Source organism: Equus quagga, chromosome 22 (assembly GCF_021613505.1).
Source record: "Equus quagga isolate Etosha38 chromosome 22, UCLA_HA_Equagga_1.0, whole genome shotgun sequence".
Taxonomy (NCBI): domain Eukaryota; kingdom Metazoa; phylum Chordata; class Mammalia; order Perissodactyla; family Equidae; genus Equus; species Equus quagga.
In genome coordinates this window covers 1,565,875-1,584,833 of record NC_060288.1, presented here as the reverse complement: position 1 = coordinate 1,584,833, position 18,959 = coordinate 1,565,875, and the positions used below count along the sequence as shown (strand labels likewise).

General features: G+C 43.8%; 2 protein-coding genes across 6 annotated transcripts in view; one reads left to right on the top strand and one right to left on the bottom strand.

The window, feature by feature from the left end:
• RNF170 (ring finger protein 170) overlaps positions 1–2,739 on the bottom strand; it is a 30,071-nt gene extending 27,332 nt beyond the window's left edge. For all 3 annotated transcript variants that reach the window (XM_046648404.1, XM_046648406.1, XM_046648405.1), the window contains exon 1: positions 2,586–2,739. The gene's annotated coding sequence lies outside the window, so the exon portion shown is untranslated. The remainder of the gene's footprint in view (positions 1–2,585) is intronic.
• Positions 2,740–2,841: 102 nt separating this feature from the next.
• The window catches only part of HOOK3 (hook microtubule tethering protein 3), a 106,619-nt gene continuing 90,501 nt past the window's right edge, over positions 2,842–18,959 (top strand). Inside the window, exons 1-2 of one of the 3 annotated variants that reach the window (XM_046648401.1) lie at positions 2,842–3,171; positions 11,119–11,204. In XM_046648401.1, the coding sequence (XP_046504357.1) occupies positions 3,115–3,171; positions 11,119–11,204 (143 nt within the window). In that variant the 5' untranslated portion in view covers positions 2,842–3,114. The other 2 variants (XM_046648402.1, XM_046648403.1) reach the window with 2 other exon arrangements.

Genomic DNA, 18,959 nt, shown 5'->3' with positions numbered 1-18,959 from the left:
ACATAATGAAGGTAAAGCATTTAGCATATTGCTTGGCCCATTATATGGGCTCTCAGTAAATGGGACCTATACTATTTTGATTACTATTATTAACAACCGTTAAGGAATCAGCAGAACCATGATAAGACTTAGCCATGCCTTCCCCATAGCTGCACTAGGTAGCCTCTCAAACTCTCTTTAATCATAGCTCTAAGTACGCATTCCCTAGGAACTGGAGAACATTCTCATGCAGGACACCACCATGTTTACCTGAATCTGATAAACAATTGTAGATGAGAACTAGCCTCCAACTAACCCGAGTATGGAGACAGCTAAGATAAGTTCCACTCATCTCTCTGGGCTTTTCCAAAGCTTTCAGAAAGGAAGGAGGGAAGGAGGGCGGAAGGGAGGGAGGAAAGGAGAAAAGAAGAGAGGAAGGAAGAAAGAAAAACAAGGGAAATATAGGAAATTCCATAACTTCAAAGAAGAAACTGAAGGTCTTTTTACACAAGCTCACGTAGAAACATGATGGCCACATGGTTTCAGCAGACAATTACTCACATCCAAGAAGCTTTTAATATAACTTCCTTCACCCAATGTAACTGGAGCTATAGGATGAAATCTCAATTAACACTGTCATATCCTGCACAAATGAATTGTAGATGAGCAGTCACACTTAAAAAGGCAGTTTAGGCTTAGACTTAGGTTTAGGCTTAGGAAGCTGGCCTGGTGGCGCAGCTGTCAAGTTCCCACGTTCCGCTTCGGAGGCCTGGGGTTCCCCGGTTTGGATCCCAGATGTGGACATGGCACCGCTTGGCAAGCCATGCTGTGGTAGAGATCCCACAGATAAAGTGGAGGAAGATAGGCACAGATGTTAGCTCAGGGCCAGCCTTCCTTAGCAAAAAGGATTGGCAGCAGATGTTAGCTCAGGGCTAATCTTCCTCAAGAAAAAAAAAAGGCGGCTTAGGTCAATTGTGTCAAAGCCTTGAAAACCTGAGCAGCTGGAGTAAAAGTGCTCACTATCCCACAGTCCTCCAGAAAAGGCTAGCATCTTGTTGTCCTCCACATCCAAAGACAAGTTGCCCAGGAGCCGGGTTTACTTACTACCTTTACCTGTCTAACAAGGGTAATGATCACTTAAAGTGCTAGGGGTTCGACAGAAACAACTAGCATGGAATGTAGGAACTCTGGTTTGACCAAGATCCAGAGGCACCATTAGAAGAAAGAAGGGCAGGAGAGATACATATTTATCATTTCTAAAGGCTTCTCTGGCCTTGGTGTAGGGAAGAATGTTTAAAAGAAAGACCGTTGAAAGACTCGAGAAGACTTCTGGGTAAGATTTTTCAGATTCGCAAAATGATAAATCATTACGTGTGAACTGTCAACTGGTACTCTGTTATGCATCACTGAAAACTCAACGCTGTCTTGGCAGTTCTGAACGCTCAATGACAAAACCTCCTCTTAATGGGAAAAGGGTGAGGGAGGGCTCCATGAACTGCAAACCAAAGACGTGTCCTGGGAAGTTACCTTTGCTGCACCCCAAATAAAAGTGTGGCATTATCTGGTAAAGTTATGCCTAACTATGACTCAACATTTCTCCTGGAACTCCAAGGCATGTATCCTAAAGAAACTCTTCCACGTTTGCACTAGTATCTAGGTATCAGTATGCTTATAGCGTTGTTCTTAGTAGCCCCAAACTGGAACAACAAAATGCTCATCAGCGGTACAATGGACACACTGTTAGTCATACAATAGAATACCAGACAGCAATGAAAAATACCTATAGATATACACAAATTTACTATTAATTCTAAGCTACATGATTCCACTCATAAAAGTCCAAAACCAGGCAAAGTAAAACTATATTGTTTAGGCATGCATACATAAGAGGTAAAGCTATAAGAAAAAGAATCATCAACGTCGGTCTATGGAGGGAACTGTGCTCAGAAAGGAACACAAGGTGCGGGTGAAACTCCTGAGGTACCGGCAATGCTCTTTATTTTTATCTGGGTGTTTTATTATTAATGACTCTTTAAATATGTACGTTGTATGCACTTTTCTGCATATGTTACATCTCATAAAAGTTTATTGGTAGTTCTGCAGAGATTCAGGCCTCTAATAGGTGAGAGCTCAAGAGGATCTACCTAGTCACTAGGAAGAGGCCAGCTCTCAGCTCGGCCCTAGGAGAAACAGGCCCTAGGAACCGTGGGGGTCCTCAAGGACGGGCGAACGGCGCCCACCGCTCCCCACTTTAAGGCTTTCGGGGGCCGAGGCTCCACGCGACCCAGAAGGGGCGGCAGGCTCTCCTCGCCGCCGGCCTAGCCCGCCCAGAACCACCGGGACGCCCGCCGCGTTGCCCTTCCACGTCTCCGGGGCAGTCTGGGCCCGAGCCGGGCGACTCCAGGCTTAGACCACGGCTTCCAGAAGGAAGGCGGGGTCCTGGGGTCCGAGGCCGCAACTCCCCCGCCCCGAAGAGCCTCAGCAGCCCCGAGGCGACCCCCGGGCAGGCCGCGCACGCCTGAGCCCTCCCGGCGGCCCCCGCGAGCCGGAGCCGGGGGAGTGGCCGCCGCGTGCGGCGGCGGGGGGTGGGGGTGGGGGGCGCGTACCTCTCCACCGCAGAGGATACCTCGCCAACTCCCGGTGACTGAGAACAGAGATTATTTCCGGGGACGGCCCCCGCCACCCTCCCGGGCAACCACTAGCTGTCCCTTTCTACTGTGGAGCGCTGCACCGGCGCACGCGCACTGCCGGGCTTCCGCGAGGGCGCGTGCGCGTGCGCGTGCGCGCCGAGACGCAGCGGGGGCGGCGGGCGCGCGGCGGGAGGCCGGCCGGATCGTGCGCAGTGGCGCGGCGGCCGCCTCTGGCCGGCCGGCGCTCTCGGGGGGAGGGCCGTGAGGCCGGGGGCGGGGCGGCGGGCGCGCGCGGCGGGCGCGCGGTCCCGAGCGAGAGGAGAAGGAGGGGCGCGGGGGTGACGGTGCGGGAGCCGCAGGGAGCGCCGGACAAGCGTCGGCGCCCGGCCCGAGGAGGAGGTGGGCCAGAGGCCCCGTCAGCTGCCCGGTCCCCCGACGCGGCCCAGCCCGAGCGGCAGCGGTTTCTGGCGAGGCGGCAGGCGCTGCCAAGCCGCAGCCGGGGAAGATGTTCAGCGTGGAGTCGGTGGAGCGGGTGGAGCTGTGCGAGAGCCTTCTCACTTGGGTATGTGGCGCGCGGCGGGTCGGGACCCCTCCCCCAGGCCGCCTTTCCGGGATCCCCCACGCCGGAGTGGGGGGCGAGCGCCCAGGGCGGCGGTGCCGTCACATCCGGGGCCTGGGCGGGCGGAGCCGGGGCGCGGGCCGCGTCCACCGGGGCGGGCCGGGGCGGCGGCCGCGGGGTCCCGGGGAACTGGCCGGGCTGCCGGGCCGGGGTGCGGGCGGCGCGGTGAGCGGCACGCAGTTGTGCGCGGTCGTCCCCCGCCCGCGCCGCCGGCTGCGGCCCTCGGACCCGGTGGCGGCGGCCCTCGCCTTTGTTGTCACGCGCGCGGAGCCTGGAGCGGAGCCCCGGGAGGGGTCGGCGCTCCGGGGAGGAAGCGAGCAGCACTTTTCAGGGAGAGTAGGGAAAACACGAGATGCGCTTGGGCGGTTAGAAAGCAAGCGGTGTGGAGATGCTCGTTAGAGGTGATGAAGGTAAAAATAAATCTGGAAGGTGTTTGGGAATCAGTAATGGAACTCGACATTTTGGGGCGACGTTGTGGGATCCTAATTTTAAGTTATTACGCGCTTATTAAAATTCTCACTTTTTGGAGTAAATATGTGTTCCATTCTCATGCCGACTATCGTACATTTGGCGGCGTCTTGAAGAGCTGAACATAAACCCTTTCTTGTGTGTTTCTCAAACTGTGATTCCAGTTTTTGGTGTGCGTGTGTAGAGGTCTGCAGAACCACAGGATAAACCTAGTGCTTCGTTAGGGAGCATTCGTTTTACTCATTGCTTAAAATGTAAAATATCATTTCTAGAATAAAACACTAATATATTTATGGAGGTGACTGCCGCATTTGTTTTAATGTCAAAGGTAAAACAGATGTCAGAAATTCTGTTAGCGGTGCCGTGGGTTACAAGTTCGGATCCTTGGAGTATTGACGTCACTCTTTGCGTGGGGCACTCCGGTGGAAGGTTAGAGAAGCATTGCCTTAGGCTGGTTGTAACAAACGTAATGAAAATAGTTTGAGATTTTCATAATTTGGTTTATGTCACGAATCAAATTATGTTTTATGAAGCTGTATATAATAATAGAGCTTCACATAGTCAGTAACTTTTATACTAGGGCATTCTTGGGATTTCAGATGGTTTCTAGCAATATGTAGTTAACATACAGGTTACGACTGTCATGGGTTCCAATTTCAGGCCGGGAGATGGGTTTCACTGCTGTATTTTAGAGGAGAGAAATTGGTAAGCTTCGTAAGGTGGCCAGGGTTTGACTAGGCAGGGGAGAGATAAAGGAAAGAATTACCACATTCTTTGATATTGTGGAAGAAAAAGATGTGTCAGCGGTTGTAAATAGAAGATTGATGATCTTAAGATGTGTGTTTTTCAGTCTGTACAAGTAGTGCCTTCCTCAATTGTAGAAAAAGAGGCAAGAGGGCAAAGATGAGGAAGCTAATTGAATCTGAAGTGGGCCTCCATTGTTTAAAGTCTAGAAAGATAAGTCATGGAAACAAAGAAGTGTATTTGAAGGGCGTCTGCAAAAAGATACTGCACTAATTTGAGTGAGGAATGCTGATAAAAGTGTAGAGGAAGAATCCTGGAGGGAAGTTTGAAGGAATACTAACAGAAGCACACAGTACAAGAGCATCTATTTAGAATCTGCTAAAATGTCAGGAAAACAGATAATCCAGGTTATCAACTGTAGAGAGGTCAAGGAATATGGTGTCATAGAGAAGACTTTTTGAAATGTCACAGGAAGGCTCATCAAGAAAAATTTTGGAGAAGATAAGATTAGAGATTATCAGTGAGGAAACTGGTGGGGAGAATCCACAGGAAAATAATACAATTCTAAGATTTGGAAACAATTTAAAACATTGTACATTGAAATGTTTCAAATTAAACGAATTTGAATGTGAGGTTTGTTCTCATTTAGTTGTTACAAAACGCAAAATAAATGTCTATGTGAAAAATGTTTGAGGTGGCTGAAAGTGTATGTTTAGTCTAGTAGCACCCCTCATATCTGGAGACCAGAGTAATGCTGAATACAATCCCAAAAGCACATGTAAGGGAAGAAATGTATGCAATACACTAAAAAAAAAAAAAAAAGACTCCCATTTAGAATAACTTACTCTGTTTTACATAAACTTCTAGGCAACTTAGTTGTGTGGTTTCTTTGCATCCAGCAGGTTAGAAAGTAAGTGCAGCCCTAAGCAAAACAGACAGCTGTCAGTGACAGACCCAAGGACTGGAAGTTCAGTCTGGGTGAGTCAGATGTTGAGCTGACAGCCTGATATACTTCTAGAAGCCTCCATGTTCAGTAATTGAAGATCATAATTATGATCCTGAATATCAAATAAAAGGTTATTTTCACTATATGCCATCGAGTTTGAGGTAAGAGGTATATAGTATATTTTAGAAATTCCTGTACTAGATAGAAATGGTTAGAATAATAAAAGCTCAAGCGCTTAAAGAGTGACTGTTAGTCACTGATGTAGAATTCATTTCCGTGGAACATCTCATTGCCCCAAACGCTGGATAAATGGCTGTTTATCAGAGAGCTTACTAGCCCCAGGAACAAATGTTTCAAATTTTTGTTGAGGAATACTTATGAAAAGACAGAGTATCATCCTACAGTGGAAAACATCTTAAGCTTAAATTCCAGATCAAAGTTTACCCAGCAAGCAAGTTCAGCAGGATGTGCTTGAGAATTTCCACTCTGCCTCCTCTCCCCACCCTCTGTGTCAAAACGTATTCTTACCTGTTCGGAAAATCTGCCCTTCCTCTTACACTTGTCAAGCCTAATTTCTTGAAATGTACATGAAAAGATTGCTCTTCCCTATGTTTTAGAGACTGAAAAGCCAGAAGGAATCTGGAATGCTGTCAATTAATGGCAGGAAGATAAGTGGGGAAGGATCATCACAGGGGCTTAGTGTGTCTCTTCTGGGAAACCCAGCAGCAGTAACATATCCTTATAATTTCTGTATTACTTCTTTAGCAGCCTATAAAATGCGTACCAGTGTATGGAATTAGGGAGGGTATCATTTTTTATGATAATGTGCTCCTCATTCCATCCTCTCTGCTCTGCCTAACTCCACTGTACCAACAATTTTTGTCTTCTAATGTAGGAATGAGAAAATCAGATGTACAAACGTTAAAGCACGTATTTTTTTAAGGCTTTCATTTTCTTTTGTGTGTGTGTGTGTGAGGAAGATTGTCCTGAGCTAACATCTTGCCAGTCTTCCTCTGTTTTGTATGTGGAATGCCACCACAGCATGGCTTGATGAGCAGTCGGTGGGTCCATGCCCAGGATCTGAACCCGTGAACCTGGGGCCACCGAAGTGGAGCACATGAACTTAACCACTATGCCACTGGCCTGGCCGCACTTTTTTTTTTTAATCAAGGCTATGTATAACATGGTAGTTAAGAGTATAGGTTCCATGTCGCCAGAGGGGAAGGGAGTCCGGGGAGGGTGAAAAGCGTAAAGGGGCACATATGTATGGTGGTGGATAAAAACTAGACTATTGGTGGTGAATATGATGCAGTCTATATAGAAACTGAAATATAATAATGTACACCTGAAATTTACACAGTTATAAGCAATATGACCTCAAAATAATTTTTTTTTAAAAAAAAAAAGAGTATGAGGGCCGGCCCTGTGGCCTGCTGGTTAAGTTTGGCACACTCCACTTTGGCTGCCTGGGTTTGGTTCCCAGGCACAGACCTCACCACCCATTGGCAGTCATGCTGTGGCAGTGACCCACATACAAAATAGAGGAAGATTGGCATGGATGTTAGCTCAGGGCAAATCTTCCTCAGCAAAAATAAATAAAAAATTTTAAAAAGAATATAGGTTCTGAGATTAGACCACCTGGGTTCAAGTCCTTTTTTTTGTTTCCTCCTGTAAGTGATATTGAACAAAACTTCTGTGTTTTGATTGTGTTCAATTTAACACTCAGAGTGGTTCTTATATGTTAGCATTGATCAGCATCATTGGAGGTCTCGTTAAAACACTCATTGCTAGGCCGCATGTCCAGAGTTTGTAGTTTAGTGAGTCTGGGCTGGGGCCTGAGATTCTGCATTTCCAGCAAGTTCCCAGGTCATGCTATTGTTGGTGGCCTGGGGACCACACTTTGAGAACCACTGCTCCAGAGCAGGGTTTGTTAACCTTAGCATTATTGACACTTGGGGTCTTGGTTGTAGGCAGTCCCCTGTGCGTTGTAGGACGTTTAATAGTAGCATCCCTGGTCTCTGCCTACTAGATGCCAGTAGCACCCACCTCGTTGTTACAACCAAAAATGTCTGGTAAGGAGCAAAATCGCCCCTGGTTGAGAACCACTGCTCTAGAGTACTAGTTCCAGGTGATCTCATGCTTTACTCTTCTCGTGCTTTTGCGGGGGGGAGGGAGAGGATTGGATGGTGTTAATAGAGCTGCTTGGAATTAAAAGAGGTTATGACCCTCCGGGTAGAATTTGATGCCATAATGCAGTTAGGTACAGTTATCTTTAAATTTTACTGTACTGCTATCCTGAAATATCCTGTAGATGTTAACTCAGAGTTTATGAGAACTGGTAGGTGATAGATTTTTTTTTAGAAATTAAAATATAATATACATACCATAAAATTCATTCTTTAAAGTGTACAGTTAGTGGTTTGTAGTATGATCAGAAGGTTGTGCAGCCAGCCATCACCACTATCTAATTCCAAGAACATTTTCACCACCGCAAAAGGAAACTCCACAGGGATAGATTTTCTTTGGCATCTGCTTTACTTTTATCTCAAAGCAGAGGTGGACAGGGACTGACCCGCTGGTGCAGCAAAATGCGCACATTCCGCTTTGGTGCCCTTGGGTTCGCTGGTTTCGATCCTTGGTGCCGACATGGCACAACTTGGCAAGCCATGCTGTTGTAGGTGTCCCACATATAAAGTAGAAGAAGATGGGCATGGATGTAGGCTCAGGGCCAGTCTTCCTCAGCAAAAAGAAGATTGGCAGCAGATGTTAGCTCAGGGCTAATCTTCCTCAAAAAAATAAAAAAAGCAAAGGTGGACATCTTGTAGCCCTCATGAGCTGCTATTTACCTCAAGAGCCAATACAGAGAAACTAATTGTTTGGAAGCCACCTTTTAAAAATCAAAATGAAAATAGTTGTTTTTTTTTAAGTCCTGAGAGAGAAATAGATAGTGCCTTACAACTAAATTACTTGCATTATTGAATTACCTGCTGTGTTGAGTTGTTTCTTCTGATTGGCCAAGGGCGGTTTTCTGATCTTTCATCTGTTATATTTGCTCCTGCTTCGGATCAGAGAGTTCTGAATGCCAAATCAGTGTCCCGATGCCTAAGAATTATTCAATGAACCTGTTAGAAATAGATTCCCAACCGCCTCCAGCTTCCCAGATGACTCTGATGTACACCCAAGTTGGGGAACCACTGCTTTAGACTTTTCAAAATACCTAATAGGGGTTCTTTTTCTCATTCATTCTTTAAGGAACACACACCTCTCCGTAAGGTATTTTTCCCAATCTATACTGAAAAACATTCTAAGAGAGGTAAAGTGGCACATCCAAGGTCAGGCAGCAAATTAGGAGCAAAGCTGGGGATAGGATTAGTTCATTACATTGAAAGCATATTCACTGAGGGCTTATTCTGTATCAGGCATTGTGCTAAGGTTAGTGATAAAGAGAGAAATGAGATATGGCCCACACTGCTGCCTCTTTTTCATTCTAAACAAACCTACAAGAAAGAGATTGATTTAGCACCTGTAATATGAAAGCAGATGCTTATTTCTTTGTAAACTACATCATTATCGTATTACCGTTGAGGAGGCAACTGGAGGTAGTGTGGAGTAAAATTCAGTATCAGTGCCTGCAGATGATGTTTATTTGTTTTCTTTATTCATTTACTAATTATTTACTGAACTTCTGCCATGTATAAGGTTAGTGTCAGGAGGTGGCTGGGAAAGGGCCTCTTTTCATCACCTCTCTTACATAAATACCTAAGTAAAAACCACCTGCTGTGCAATCTTTACGATAATTAATCCCTTGGTTTCCACCACCATAGTCATCACTACCCACAAGACTCTCCTGTATAGAAAACACGTAGAAACTAACTGCGCTTGTTAATAGTACTTTTTTTTTTAAAGATTTTATTTTTTTTCCTTTTTCTCCCCAAAGCCCCCCGGTACATAGTTGTATATTCTTCGTTGTGGGTCCTTCCACTTGTGGCATGTGGGACGCTGCCTCAGCGTGGTCTGATGAGCAGTGCCATGTCCGCGCCCAGGATTCGAACCAGCGAAACACTGGGCCGCCTGCAGCGGAGCGTGTGAACTTAACCACTCGGCCACAGGGCCAGCCCCCAATAGTATTTTTTTTTTTTAGGATTGGGAGATGATAAGGTAGAGAGAAGTGGATGCTCACCCGCTGTTAGTAAATCGCTATAGCATTTATTAAGGGCAGTTTGGCAATATTTATCAAAAACCTTAAAATGTGCATATACTTTGACTCAGCAGTTTTACTTCTAGGATTATACCCCAATAAATAAACATATGTGTTGACAAATGGTTACCTGAGTGTTATTTCCAGTGTTTCCATTGTCACTACCTAGCGTGGCCTCGTCTGCGTTCGTATATAAACCTGCTGGAATAGGCCTCCCTGCCTCCCCTCCGGTCTTGTCTTCGTCCTGCAGCCAGTGTGATCCTTACACAGCGCAGTTCTCATGGCCTCGCTCTCCTACTGACACTCCTTTGCCTCCTCCTCAGTGCTCTTAGGATAAAGTCCTGACGTGGCTCATGAGGTTATGCTCAGTAATCCTTCCTCTTTAACCCTATCTTTCACTGCTTTACGCTTTTCCCTCTTAGATCTCTTCCTCTGATTCCCATCCCAAACTGCCTTTCATTCCTAGGTTGCACCACACTCTCACTTCTAATCTTTGTGCTTGCTGTTTACATTTCCTATAAAACTCTTTCATTTTACTAACCATTAAACTGTGTGAGAACATGACCTGCATCTGTCTATTCTCAGTGATTTATTTCCTTCTAAGTCCTGGTTGCACTACTGGGTATAATCATTTTAGCTGTATTATCTTACTCATAGAAATAATTTCTGCTGTTTCTTGGCCACATCATGTTGACCAGTACTAAGTTAGTTCTAATAATTCAGAAATACATTTAAAATCAAAATGAGTGCATATCTAACCTAATTGTAGTAACTGTGACTTCTGCGTCAGTATAAAGGTATTTTGGCTCTAAGTAAAAGCATTCTCAACCTGGCCAGGCTTAAACAAGAAACTTATCTCACATAATAGGAGGCTTCAAGTTTTCTTAATTCTGTGGCTCAATTTTGGCCTCAAGGACCTAGTTCTTTGTATCCCTCTTCTTTGTCATCAAGTGCATTGGCCTCATCCTAAGAGTAATTCCCTTAATGGTCGTAAGATGACTGCTGGTCGCATTTGAGGCAGCGCATTTACTCCCATCCAGAAGAGATTGGGTTTTTTTTTCCTAGAAGCTCAAGTGAGCATCCCCTTGCATCTCTTTGTTCCAAATTGTGTTTGCCCTGTGCATCCCTGAGTCAGTCACTGGTGGAGAGGATCAGAGTACCATGACTTTCTGTGGTGGCAGTCAAGAAATAATGTACAGCTGAAATCTCACATTGATGTAAACTATTATGAACTCTATTTAAAATAAAAAGTGCCATGACTTTCTTAGATTGGTCATCTGTGAGGACAACAGATGCTGGAAAGTCACCCAGGGTCCACCACAATTTCTCTTTTACCGAAGGGAAAAAATTAAATAATAACCTGTAGGAAATTTCCCGTAAGGGAAAAAATTTCCAACTGTTCTGCTTTTTAAACTTTGTTCCAGCTCCCAAGATGAGGTAATCACAAAAACAAGCCTGAGAAATCTTCTGTGTAGTTAACCATGGAATCTTCTCCCCTCTCCCCCCCGCCCCGCTTTTTTTTTTTTTTTTTCAGATCCAGACATTTAATGTGGATGCATCATGCCAGACCGTGGAAGATTTAACGAATGGGGTTGTGATGGCCCAGGTTCTTCAAAAGATGTAAGAATAGATTACTTTATTGTCTTGCATGTTCTTATACATGGATATTTATTAGATTGAAAACATGGACAAAAAAATAAAAGTGCTTACATGAAACTTGTGTTGCCTATGGAATAAGAACGGTAAGCAGCAGCTGTAATTTTGATGGCGCGTACTTGTTTAGGTACAGATTGACTGGCTGCAAGTTTAAGTATAGCTGTATTATTGTAGTGTGCCAGTGGTTTTAGCAGAATTATTTGTTGTGTTTTTCATCATAACTTGGTAGAAATTTACATGTTAATGACCCTATTTTACCACTGTAGTAGAATGTAAGAGGTTTACTCCCGTTTTCTTTAGGATTCTGCTCAAATGTTGTATCAGTAAGGCCTTCCCTGGTTGCCCATATAAAATAAGCAGCAGCCATTCTCCTGGGCTACTCTGTATCCCTTTTAACCTTTTGTGTTCTTCTCCGAAGTATTAATACCATCTGATATACCATATATTTGCTTGTTTATTTATCTGCTGCTCCCCCCTCCCAGCCTTCCACAAACATGCACAGACAGACACACACATAATGTAAGCTCCACACAGAGGCTGGGAATTTGTTTTGTTCACTGTTGCGTATTAGCACCTAGGGCAATGCCTGGTGTTGGGTTGAACAGTATGAAAATGCCCTTCTTTGTAGGTCAAAACCGGTCAAATAACAGCAGTTTCTCATGGTTCAGTCTGCATCAAGAGTGCTTATATTTACTGAATGACTAAAGGAATGAAATATTTGTTTGGGATATATAGAGCATACGTGATCCTTTCCTTCTAACTACTTTGAAAACATAATGGTTATAAAATTGATTCTGTATGGCTGTCTTCAACTTTTGACCTAGAAATTGTTCAAATAAAGAATTACCTGTGACTTTAAGAGGTCATTAGGTGTGACATGATTTGGGGATACTGTTGTCTTTTGAAGCCCTGATCATCTGTCAGCCTGATGATGCTAAAAGATTTGCATGTGACTAGCTGTGGTTTGCTGCGGTTCTGTTGAGAATCGTGTCATCATTCAATTAAGGCTTGCGGCTGCTCACCCTGCAGTGAGTTGTGTAGGGTTGCCTGTCTGGGAAGCAGCTCAGTTGCCTGCATTTCAGAGAATCCATGCACCTGAGGACTGGGGACTCGTGCTTGAAAACTATAGCTTGCTGTTGCTTTCTTCTGTGACGGACATGACACATCTCTCCACATATACAGGCACACAGACTTTTTGATGGAGTTCGAGAAGGCTCATTTGAAACCTGACCAGCCCTGGTTCTAGCGCTCTAAGAAGAGTGATCTTGTGATTTTCATGGTCACCTCTGAGTGGTGCCCAAATAATTTTGAGCCTTTGAATGGTCTAGAGAGTTTCACCTAAGTCCTTTTTTTCTTTTTCTTTTTGATGAGGAACATTGACCCTGAGCTAACATTTGTTGCCCAACTTTTTTTTCCTCCCCAAAGCCCCAGTACATAGTTATATATCCTAGTTGTAGGTCATTCTAATTCTGCCTGGGATGCCACGACAGCATGGCTCGCGTGATATATAGGGCTGTGCCCAGGATCCGAAGCAGTGAACCCCAGGCTGCTGAAGGGAGCACACAAACTCAAACACTACGCCACCAGGCTGGCCCCTCGGTTTTTTTTTTTTTTTTTTACCACTGTCAGATCAGTACTTCCTATCTTTCTATCTTACTCCCTCTGGTACCAGGTCTCCAATAATTCTTCAGTTCTCTAATGCCAGTGGAATCTCAGCACTGTCCTTCACCTTCCCCTCTCTTTCTTTCCTCTTATTCAGCTGAAATTCCATAGTCAATCATAATCACTCCTCATTTTTGGCTCCTCTGCACCTCTCTCATTACTTTGTGTTTGTTTGGCAAAACCACCACTCTGGTTAAATCTGATGTCCTTTCAGTTCTGCTTCTCACTTATACAGCTGAATCTAGCTGGAAAAAAACACAAGTATGCTGAGGAATCTTATTGAAATTTATCACTGTGAAACCACACGTGTTACCTTATGGAATCCCACAGCCAAACTGTACTTCCCCAGTCCTTTCACTCTTCTAGATGACTATCTCACACTTCTCTCTTCAGACCTCCAGTATCGCCTACCCGCTCTCACTCATCTGCTCACTGTACAAAGTAGGATACATCCTACTTCTGAGAAAGTTGAAACAAGTAAAAGAGAATTTCCGTAGAATCCCGTGACTACTTTTACCCACTTCCAGCATCAGTTTGGCTTTGCCTTGCTGCCTTTTACTGCATACAAGCTGTGGGGTGGGAGGAAAGGTCCCGTCTTAAAATCAGTACCTGCACTTTGTATATTGGATCCCATTGCCTTTCACCTACTGAAATCATCACTTTACCAATTCTCTCCTCTTTCCTACATGGTCAGTTTTCCCTACTTTACTGGATCATATCCATTAGCATGCAAGCAAAGTGTTATTTCTTTTCTCCTTAAAAATACTTATCGTGAGGGAGCCAGCCTGGTGGCGTAGTGGTTAGGTTCACACGTTCTGCTTCAGCAACCCGGGGTTTTGGGGTTCAGATCCTTGGTCTGGACCTATGCACCACTTGGCAAGCCATGCGGTGGCAGCTGTTCCCCGTATAAAGTAGAGGGAGATGGACACAGATGTTGGCTTAGGGCCAGTCTTCCTCAGCAAAAAGAGGAGGATTGGCAGCAGATGTTAGCTCAGGGTAAATGTTCCTCAAAAAAATAAATTTTGTTTCTTAAAGTACTTATTGTGGGGCTGGCCCAGTGTTGTGGTGGTTATGTTTGTTTGTTCCACTTTGGTGGCCTGGGGTTCACGGGTTCAGATCTTGGGCATGGACCTTTACCACTCATCAAGCCATGCTCTGGTGGAACCCACATGCAAAATAGAGGAAGATTGGCACAGATGTTAGCTCAGTGATGATCTTCCTCAAGGAGCAGGAGGAAGATTGGCAACAGATGTTAGCTCAGAGCCAATCTTCCTCACCAAAAAAAAGAAAGAGAGAAAGGAATACTTATTATGATCTCTCTTCTGTCAGTCATTATTTTATTTCATTTCTCCTCCCCTTTGCAGCAAGACTTCTTTAAAGAATAGTCTATACCCAACTGTCAGGGATTCCTCTCCTCTTGCTCTCGTAAATCCACTTCAGTCAGGGTTTTCCCCACCATTATATTAAAACTGCCCTTATTAGGCCACCAGTTATCTGCACATTGCTGATACTAATGTGGACCTTATCTGGACGTGGAGCAGCATTTGAAGGACGCAGGCTCATCTGCTTACTTCCCTGTAACAGTTTTTTAGAATTTGGCTTCCAGAGTACTGTTGCCCTCCACGTGTTTCTCCTCTCTTGCTGGATGATCTGCATTTCCTTTGCTGGTTTTTTCTTTTCTATCCTACTTCCTGATGATGCTGGAGTGCTTAAGGACTCGGGCCTTGTTCCTCTTCTCTTTCCTATTTGCTCTCACTCCCTTGATGATTTCATCTAGTCTCATGGGTTTAAATATCATTCGTGTTGTAATGACTCCCGTGAATCTTTCCTCTGAGCTCAGACTTGTCTGATTGTCTACTTAACATTTCCAGTCGGGTCTATTAGACACCTCAGAGTTATCATATCTAAGCAAAACTCCCTGTCTTCTATCCCAAACCCACTCAGTCAAAAGTCTTCTTATTTCACTTGTTGGCATTTCTTGCCTTCCAGTTGTTCAGACCGTAGAGCCTTTCTTTCTTTTTATCCCCATCCCACATCCAACCTGTCAGGAAATCCTGATGACTATACTTTAAAAATATATCTTAATCTACCCTTCAGATCTAACTTCCACTGTACAGAAAAATACAGAGGCGAGAGGAACAAGTTAAATGAAGTCAGGAGGAAACAATTAGGCAAATCCAGAAAGTGGGCTGTTTTACAGCCTGCTTGACCTAGTCTCCTCAAGGCAATGTCATGAGTAAAAAGGAAGGGGGTGGACTGTTCTAGACTAAAGAGTCTAAAGAGATAGAGACAGGCAGACACTACCCAAATGTGTTGCATGGCTCTTGGAAATCTTGCCGTATGCGACAACACGGATGAACCTGGAAGACTTTTATGCTGAGTGAAATAAGCCAGTCACAGAAGGACAAATACTGCATCATTCTGCTTACAGGAAGTGTCTAAAATGATCAAATGCATAGAAACAGAGAACAGAATGCTGGGAGTTGGGGGAAATGGGCAGTTGCTGTTCAGGTATAAAGTTTCAGTTATGTAAGATGAATAAGTTCTAGAGATCTGCTGTATGACATTGTGCCTATACTGTACTGTGCACTTAGAAATTGTTGAGAGGGTAGATCGCACGTTGTGTTCTTACCACGATTTCAAAAACAAATGCAATGTATAATTCTTCTTGGATCTTGTTTGAACAACCAACTATAAAAGACATTTAGAGAATAATGGAGGAAATTTGAATATTGACTGAGTATTAGATGGTATTTTGGGAGTATTTCTGTATTAGGTGTAGTATGAGAACATGAGAATACATTCTCATGTTATACAGGAAAGTGCCTTACTTATTAGAGATGTATAGTGGAGTTTTTAGGAGTAAAACATAAAAAAGAAAAAAACCCAAATAATATGGAGCAAATATGGCAGAATGTTAAATCTCTGTGATTGGCATATGGTTGCTTGCCATAATATTCTTCTTCTCTGTATGTTTGAAAAAGTTTACTACCTTTACTGCTACCACATTGGTCTGGCCGTTGTCATCTCTTACCTATATCACGTTAGTAATTTCCTGACTAGTTTCTGTGTTTCTGCACTTGCCTGCCCACAGTCTAATGTGAATCCAGCAGCCAGAGTGATTTTTTAGTGTCACATTTTCTGCTTAGAACCCTATGTTTGTGCCCCATTTCACTCAGTGTAAAAGCCACAGTACTCACAATAGTGTATAAGATCCTAAATATCTGGAACACTTGTTACCACTCTGACCTCATTTACTGTAGTGTTCTTTCCCACACAGGCTCCCATGCTCATCCTCAGGCGTATCAGGCTTCTCTTGCCATGGGGCTCTTGCATGGCCTTTCTCTCTATCCTGAATGTTTATCAATCAGATATCCACATAGCACTTTTCCTCCCCACCTCACAGCCCTCACTGAGATTGTCAGTTTCTCAGTGTAGCCCACCCTGACCACCTGTTTAATATTGCCACCGCCCTTACACTCCAGATCGCTTTGTCCTGCTCTGTAGTAGGTGTTCTGGAAATATTTGTTGAATCTGTGAATATGGAATTGTAAGTTTTGACTGAAATTAAAAGAAAGCAACTTTTATCTTTTTTTATCCTTTGTCTCCAAGAAGAGTTTACCACTATGTTATTTTCCATCAGCTATTTCCCTGACACCAACTAGGTGTCCTACAGTTCAGTTCTGACACTAACTTCCTAAGTTAAACCCCGCAAGTTAAGGTTAAAGTCCTTCAATTTTGACACTACCTGTAGTTGATGCAGACTCCACAAGTTAAGGCCGCGGTCCCAGAAGACTGTCTTCACTTCAGACACGAGGTAGACAAGTGTCCCCTACAGTTCTGCCCAGTCAGCCACAAATTCAAGAATTCCCATGAACTCCCTCAGGTTTGATAATTTGCGTAAATAACCAAAACCCAGGAAAGCACTATCCTATGATAACAGTTTTTTTTGGTTTTTTTTTTAAAGATTGGCACCTGAGCTAACATCCATTGCCAGTCTTCTTTTTTCTTTCTTTCTTTCTTCTTCTTCTCCCCAAAGTCCCACAGTACACAGTTGTATGTTCTAGTTGCAGGTCTTTCTAGTTATGCTATGTGGGATGTAGCCTCAGCATGGCCTGACGAGTGGTGCCATGTCCACTCCCAGGATCTGAATCAGAGACCCTGGGCTGCCGAAGCGGAGCATGTGAACTTAACCACTTGGCTGTGGGGCCGGCCTCCTGATGACAGTTTTATTAAAAATAGTACAACTCAGAAACAGCCAAATGAAAGTGATAAAAAGGATGAGGTATGGAGTTAGGGCAGCGCAGAGCTTCCATGCCCTCTCCAGGTGTGTTACCCTCCCAGCACATTGATGTGTTTACCAACCCGGAAGCTCCTCACACCCTGTTTTGAAGGGTTTTTATTTGGAATTTCATTACATAAGACATGATTGAAATTATTAGCCATGTGCTTGAACTCAATCTGAGTCCCTTGCTGGAGGTCAGGGGATGGAGCTGAAAGTTCCAACCGTCTAATCACATTGGTTCCTCTGGGACCAGCCAATCCTGAAGCTATCTAGGAGTCCCACAGTAAATCACCTTATTAGCATAAACTCAGGTGTGGTCTGAAAGGGCTCATTATGCATTACAAAAGACACTCCTATTAGGAAATTCAAAGGGTTTTAGGAGTTCAGTGCCAGGAACCATACACAAGACCAAATGTATATATGACAACCATGTATTAATTGAAAGAGTAAGATCAGAAGTAGTAAGTTATTCCTGTAAAGTGACATTAATTTTTGTTTTCAAAGTTCAGGAAAGAGGGAAAAAGAAAATAGATGAGACCAAAGGAGATAAAATGAAGGTCAGGCTGTGGACAATGGTGGAATGCCTCTTAAATGGATACTTTTCCTTTTATAGTACTCGCCCCGCGTTGCCTCTCCTTGGTTTGGAGCCTGCCCCTTATGTGCCTGGATTGCTTATTTTGACACAGTAGAGGTTAAGCATAATTTGCTGTGTTTTTGTTGTCATTATGGATGTGAAATTTAATTAGAGCTAACTCTCCAATACAGATTTAGTGGCAGGGGACCAAAATGAGTGTTTTAGCTAATTAAAGACTGTTAGAAAATAGATCTAAGAATCAGTATAGCTATAAAAAATACGAGAGTTTGCTAATAAAAATCCATATTACGGAATGGAATGGATTCAAAGTACAGTGTTTATTTTAGACCCCATCTTAATTTGGGGAAGTTCAGTAAGAATATTACAATGCTTAAATAGTTTTAGCAGTAGAAATAAAATGTAATTTTTCGGTTTCTGTGAAAGGAACTGACTGTAAGCAGACAGTGTATTCCAGGAATTAAGAATTAAAATTAGGGGCTGGCCCCATGGCCAAGTGATTAAGTTCGAGTGCTCTGCTTCGGCACCCCAGAGTTTGCCAGTTCGGATCCTGGGCACAGACCTACACACCACCTGTCAAGCCATGGTGTGGCATGCATCCCACATATAAAGTAGAAGAAGATGGGCAGGAATGTTAGCTCAGGGCCAGTCTTCATCAGCAAAAAGAAGAAGGTTGGTGGCAGATGTTAGCTCAGGGCTAATCTTCAAAAAAAAAAAAAAGAAGAAATGGTTTGTATGTTTCGTGGTGGTTTTTTTTTTCTTAATAGGAGTCAGGACATAGTAAGAAGCTAAAGATAGCTTCTTGCTCTAGCTTCTTACTCATGAAGAATACTCAGTAAGATTATCAATTGCTATTTACATATCTGTACAGAACTATAATCTATTAAGATTTTGGAGAAAGTTAACTTTTATGTTGTTTGATCCTAGCCTGAGAGCATTATTTTAAGGACTACTTAGAAGACATTGCTGATTAGGACGTAGACATCTTTGGAGCTTCCGCCAGCCACCGGGTGACTTCCCTGATCCACCGAGGCAGTGCATGCATGTTGGGGTTACCTTTGCCTTTTCTATAAGTTGGACCAAACATCTACTTAAGTTCTTGGATTTGTACCATTCCTTCAAATAAAGTAATTTAGTACCCCTGCCAAGAAAGAAAACATTGCTGAAATTGTAAACTACT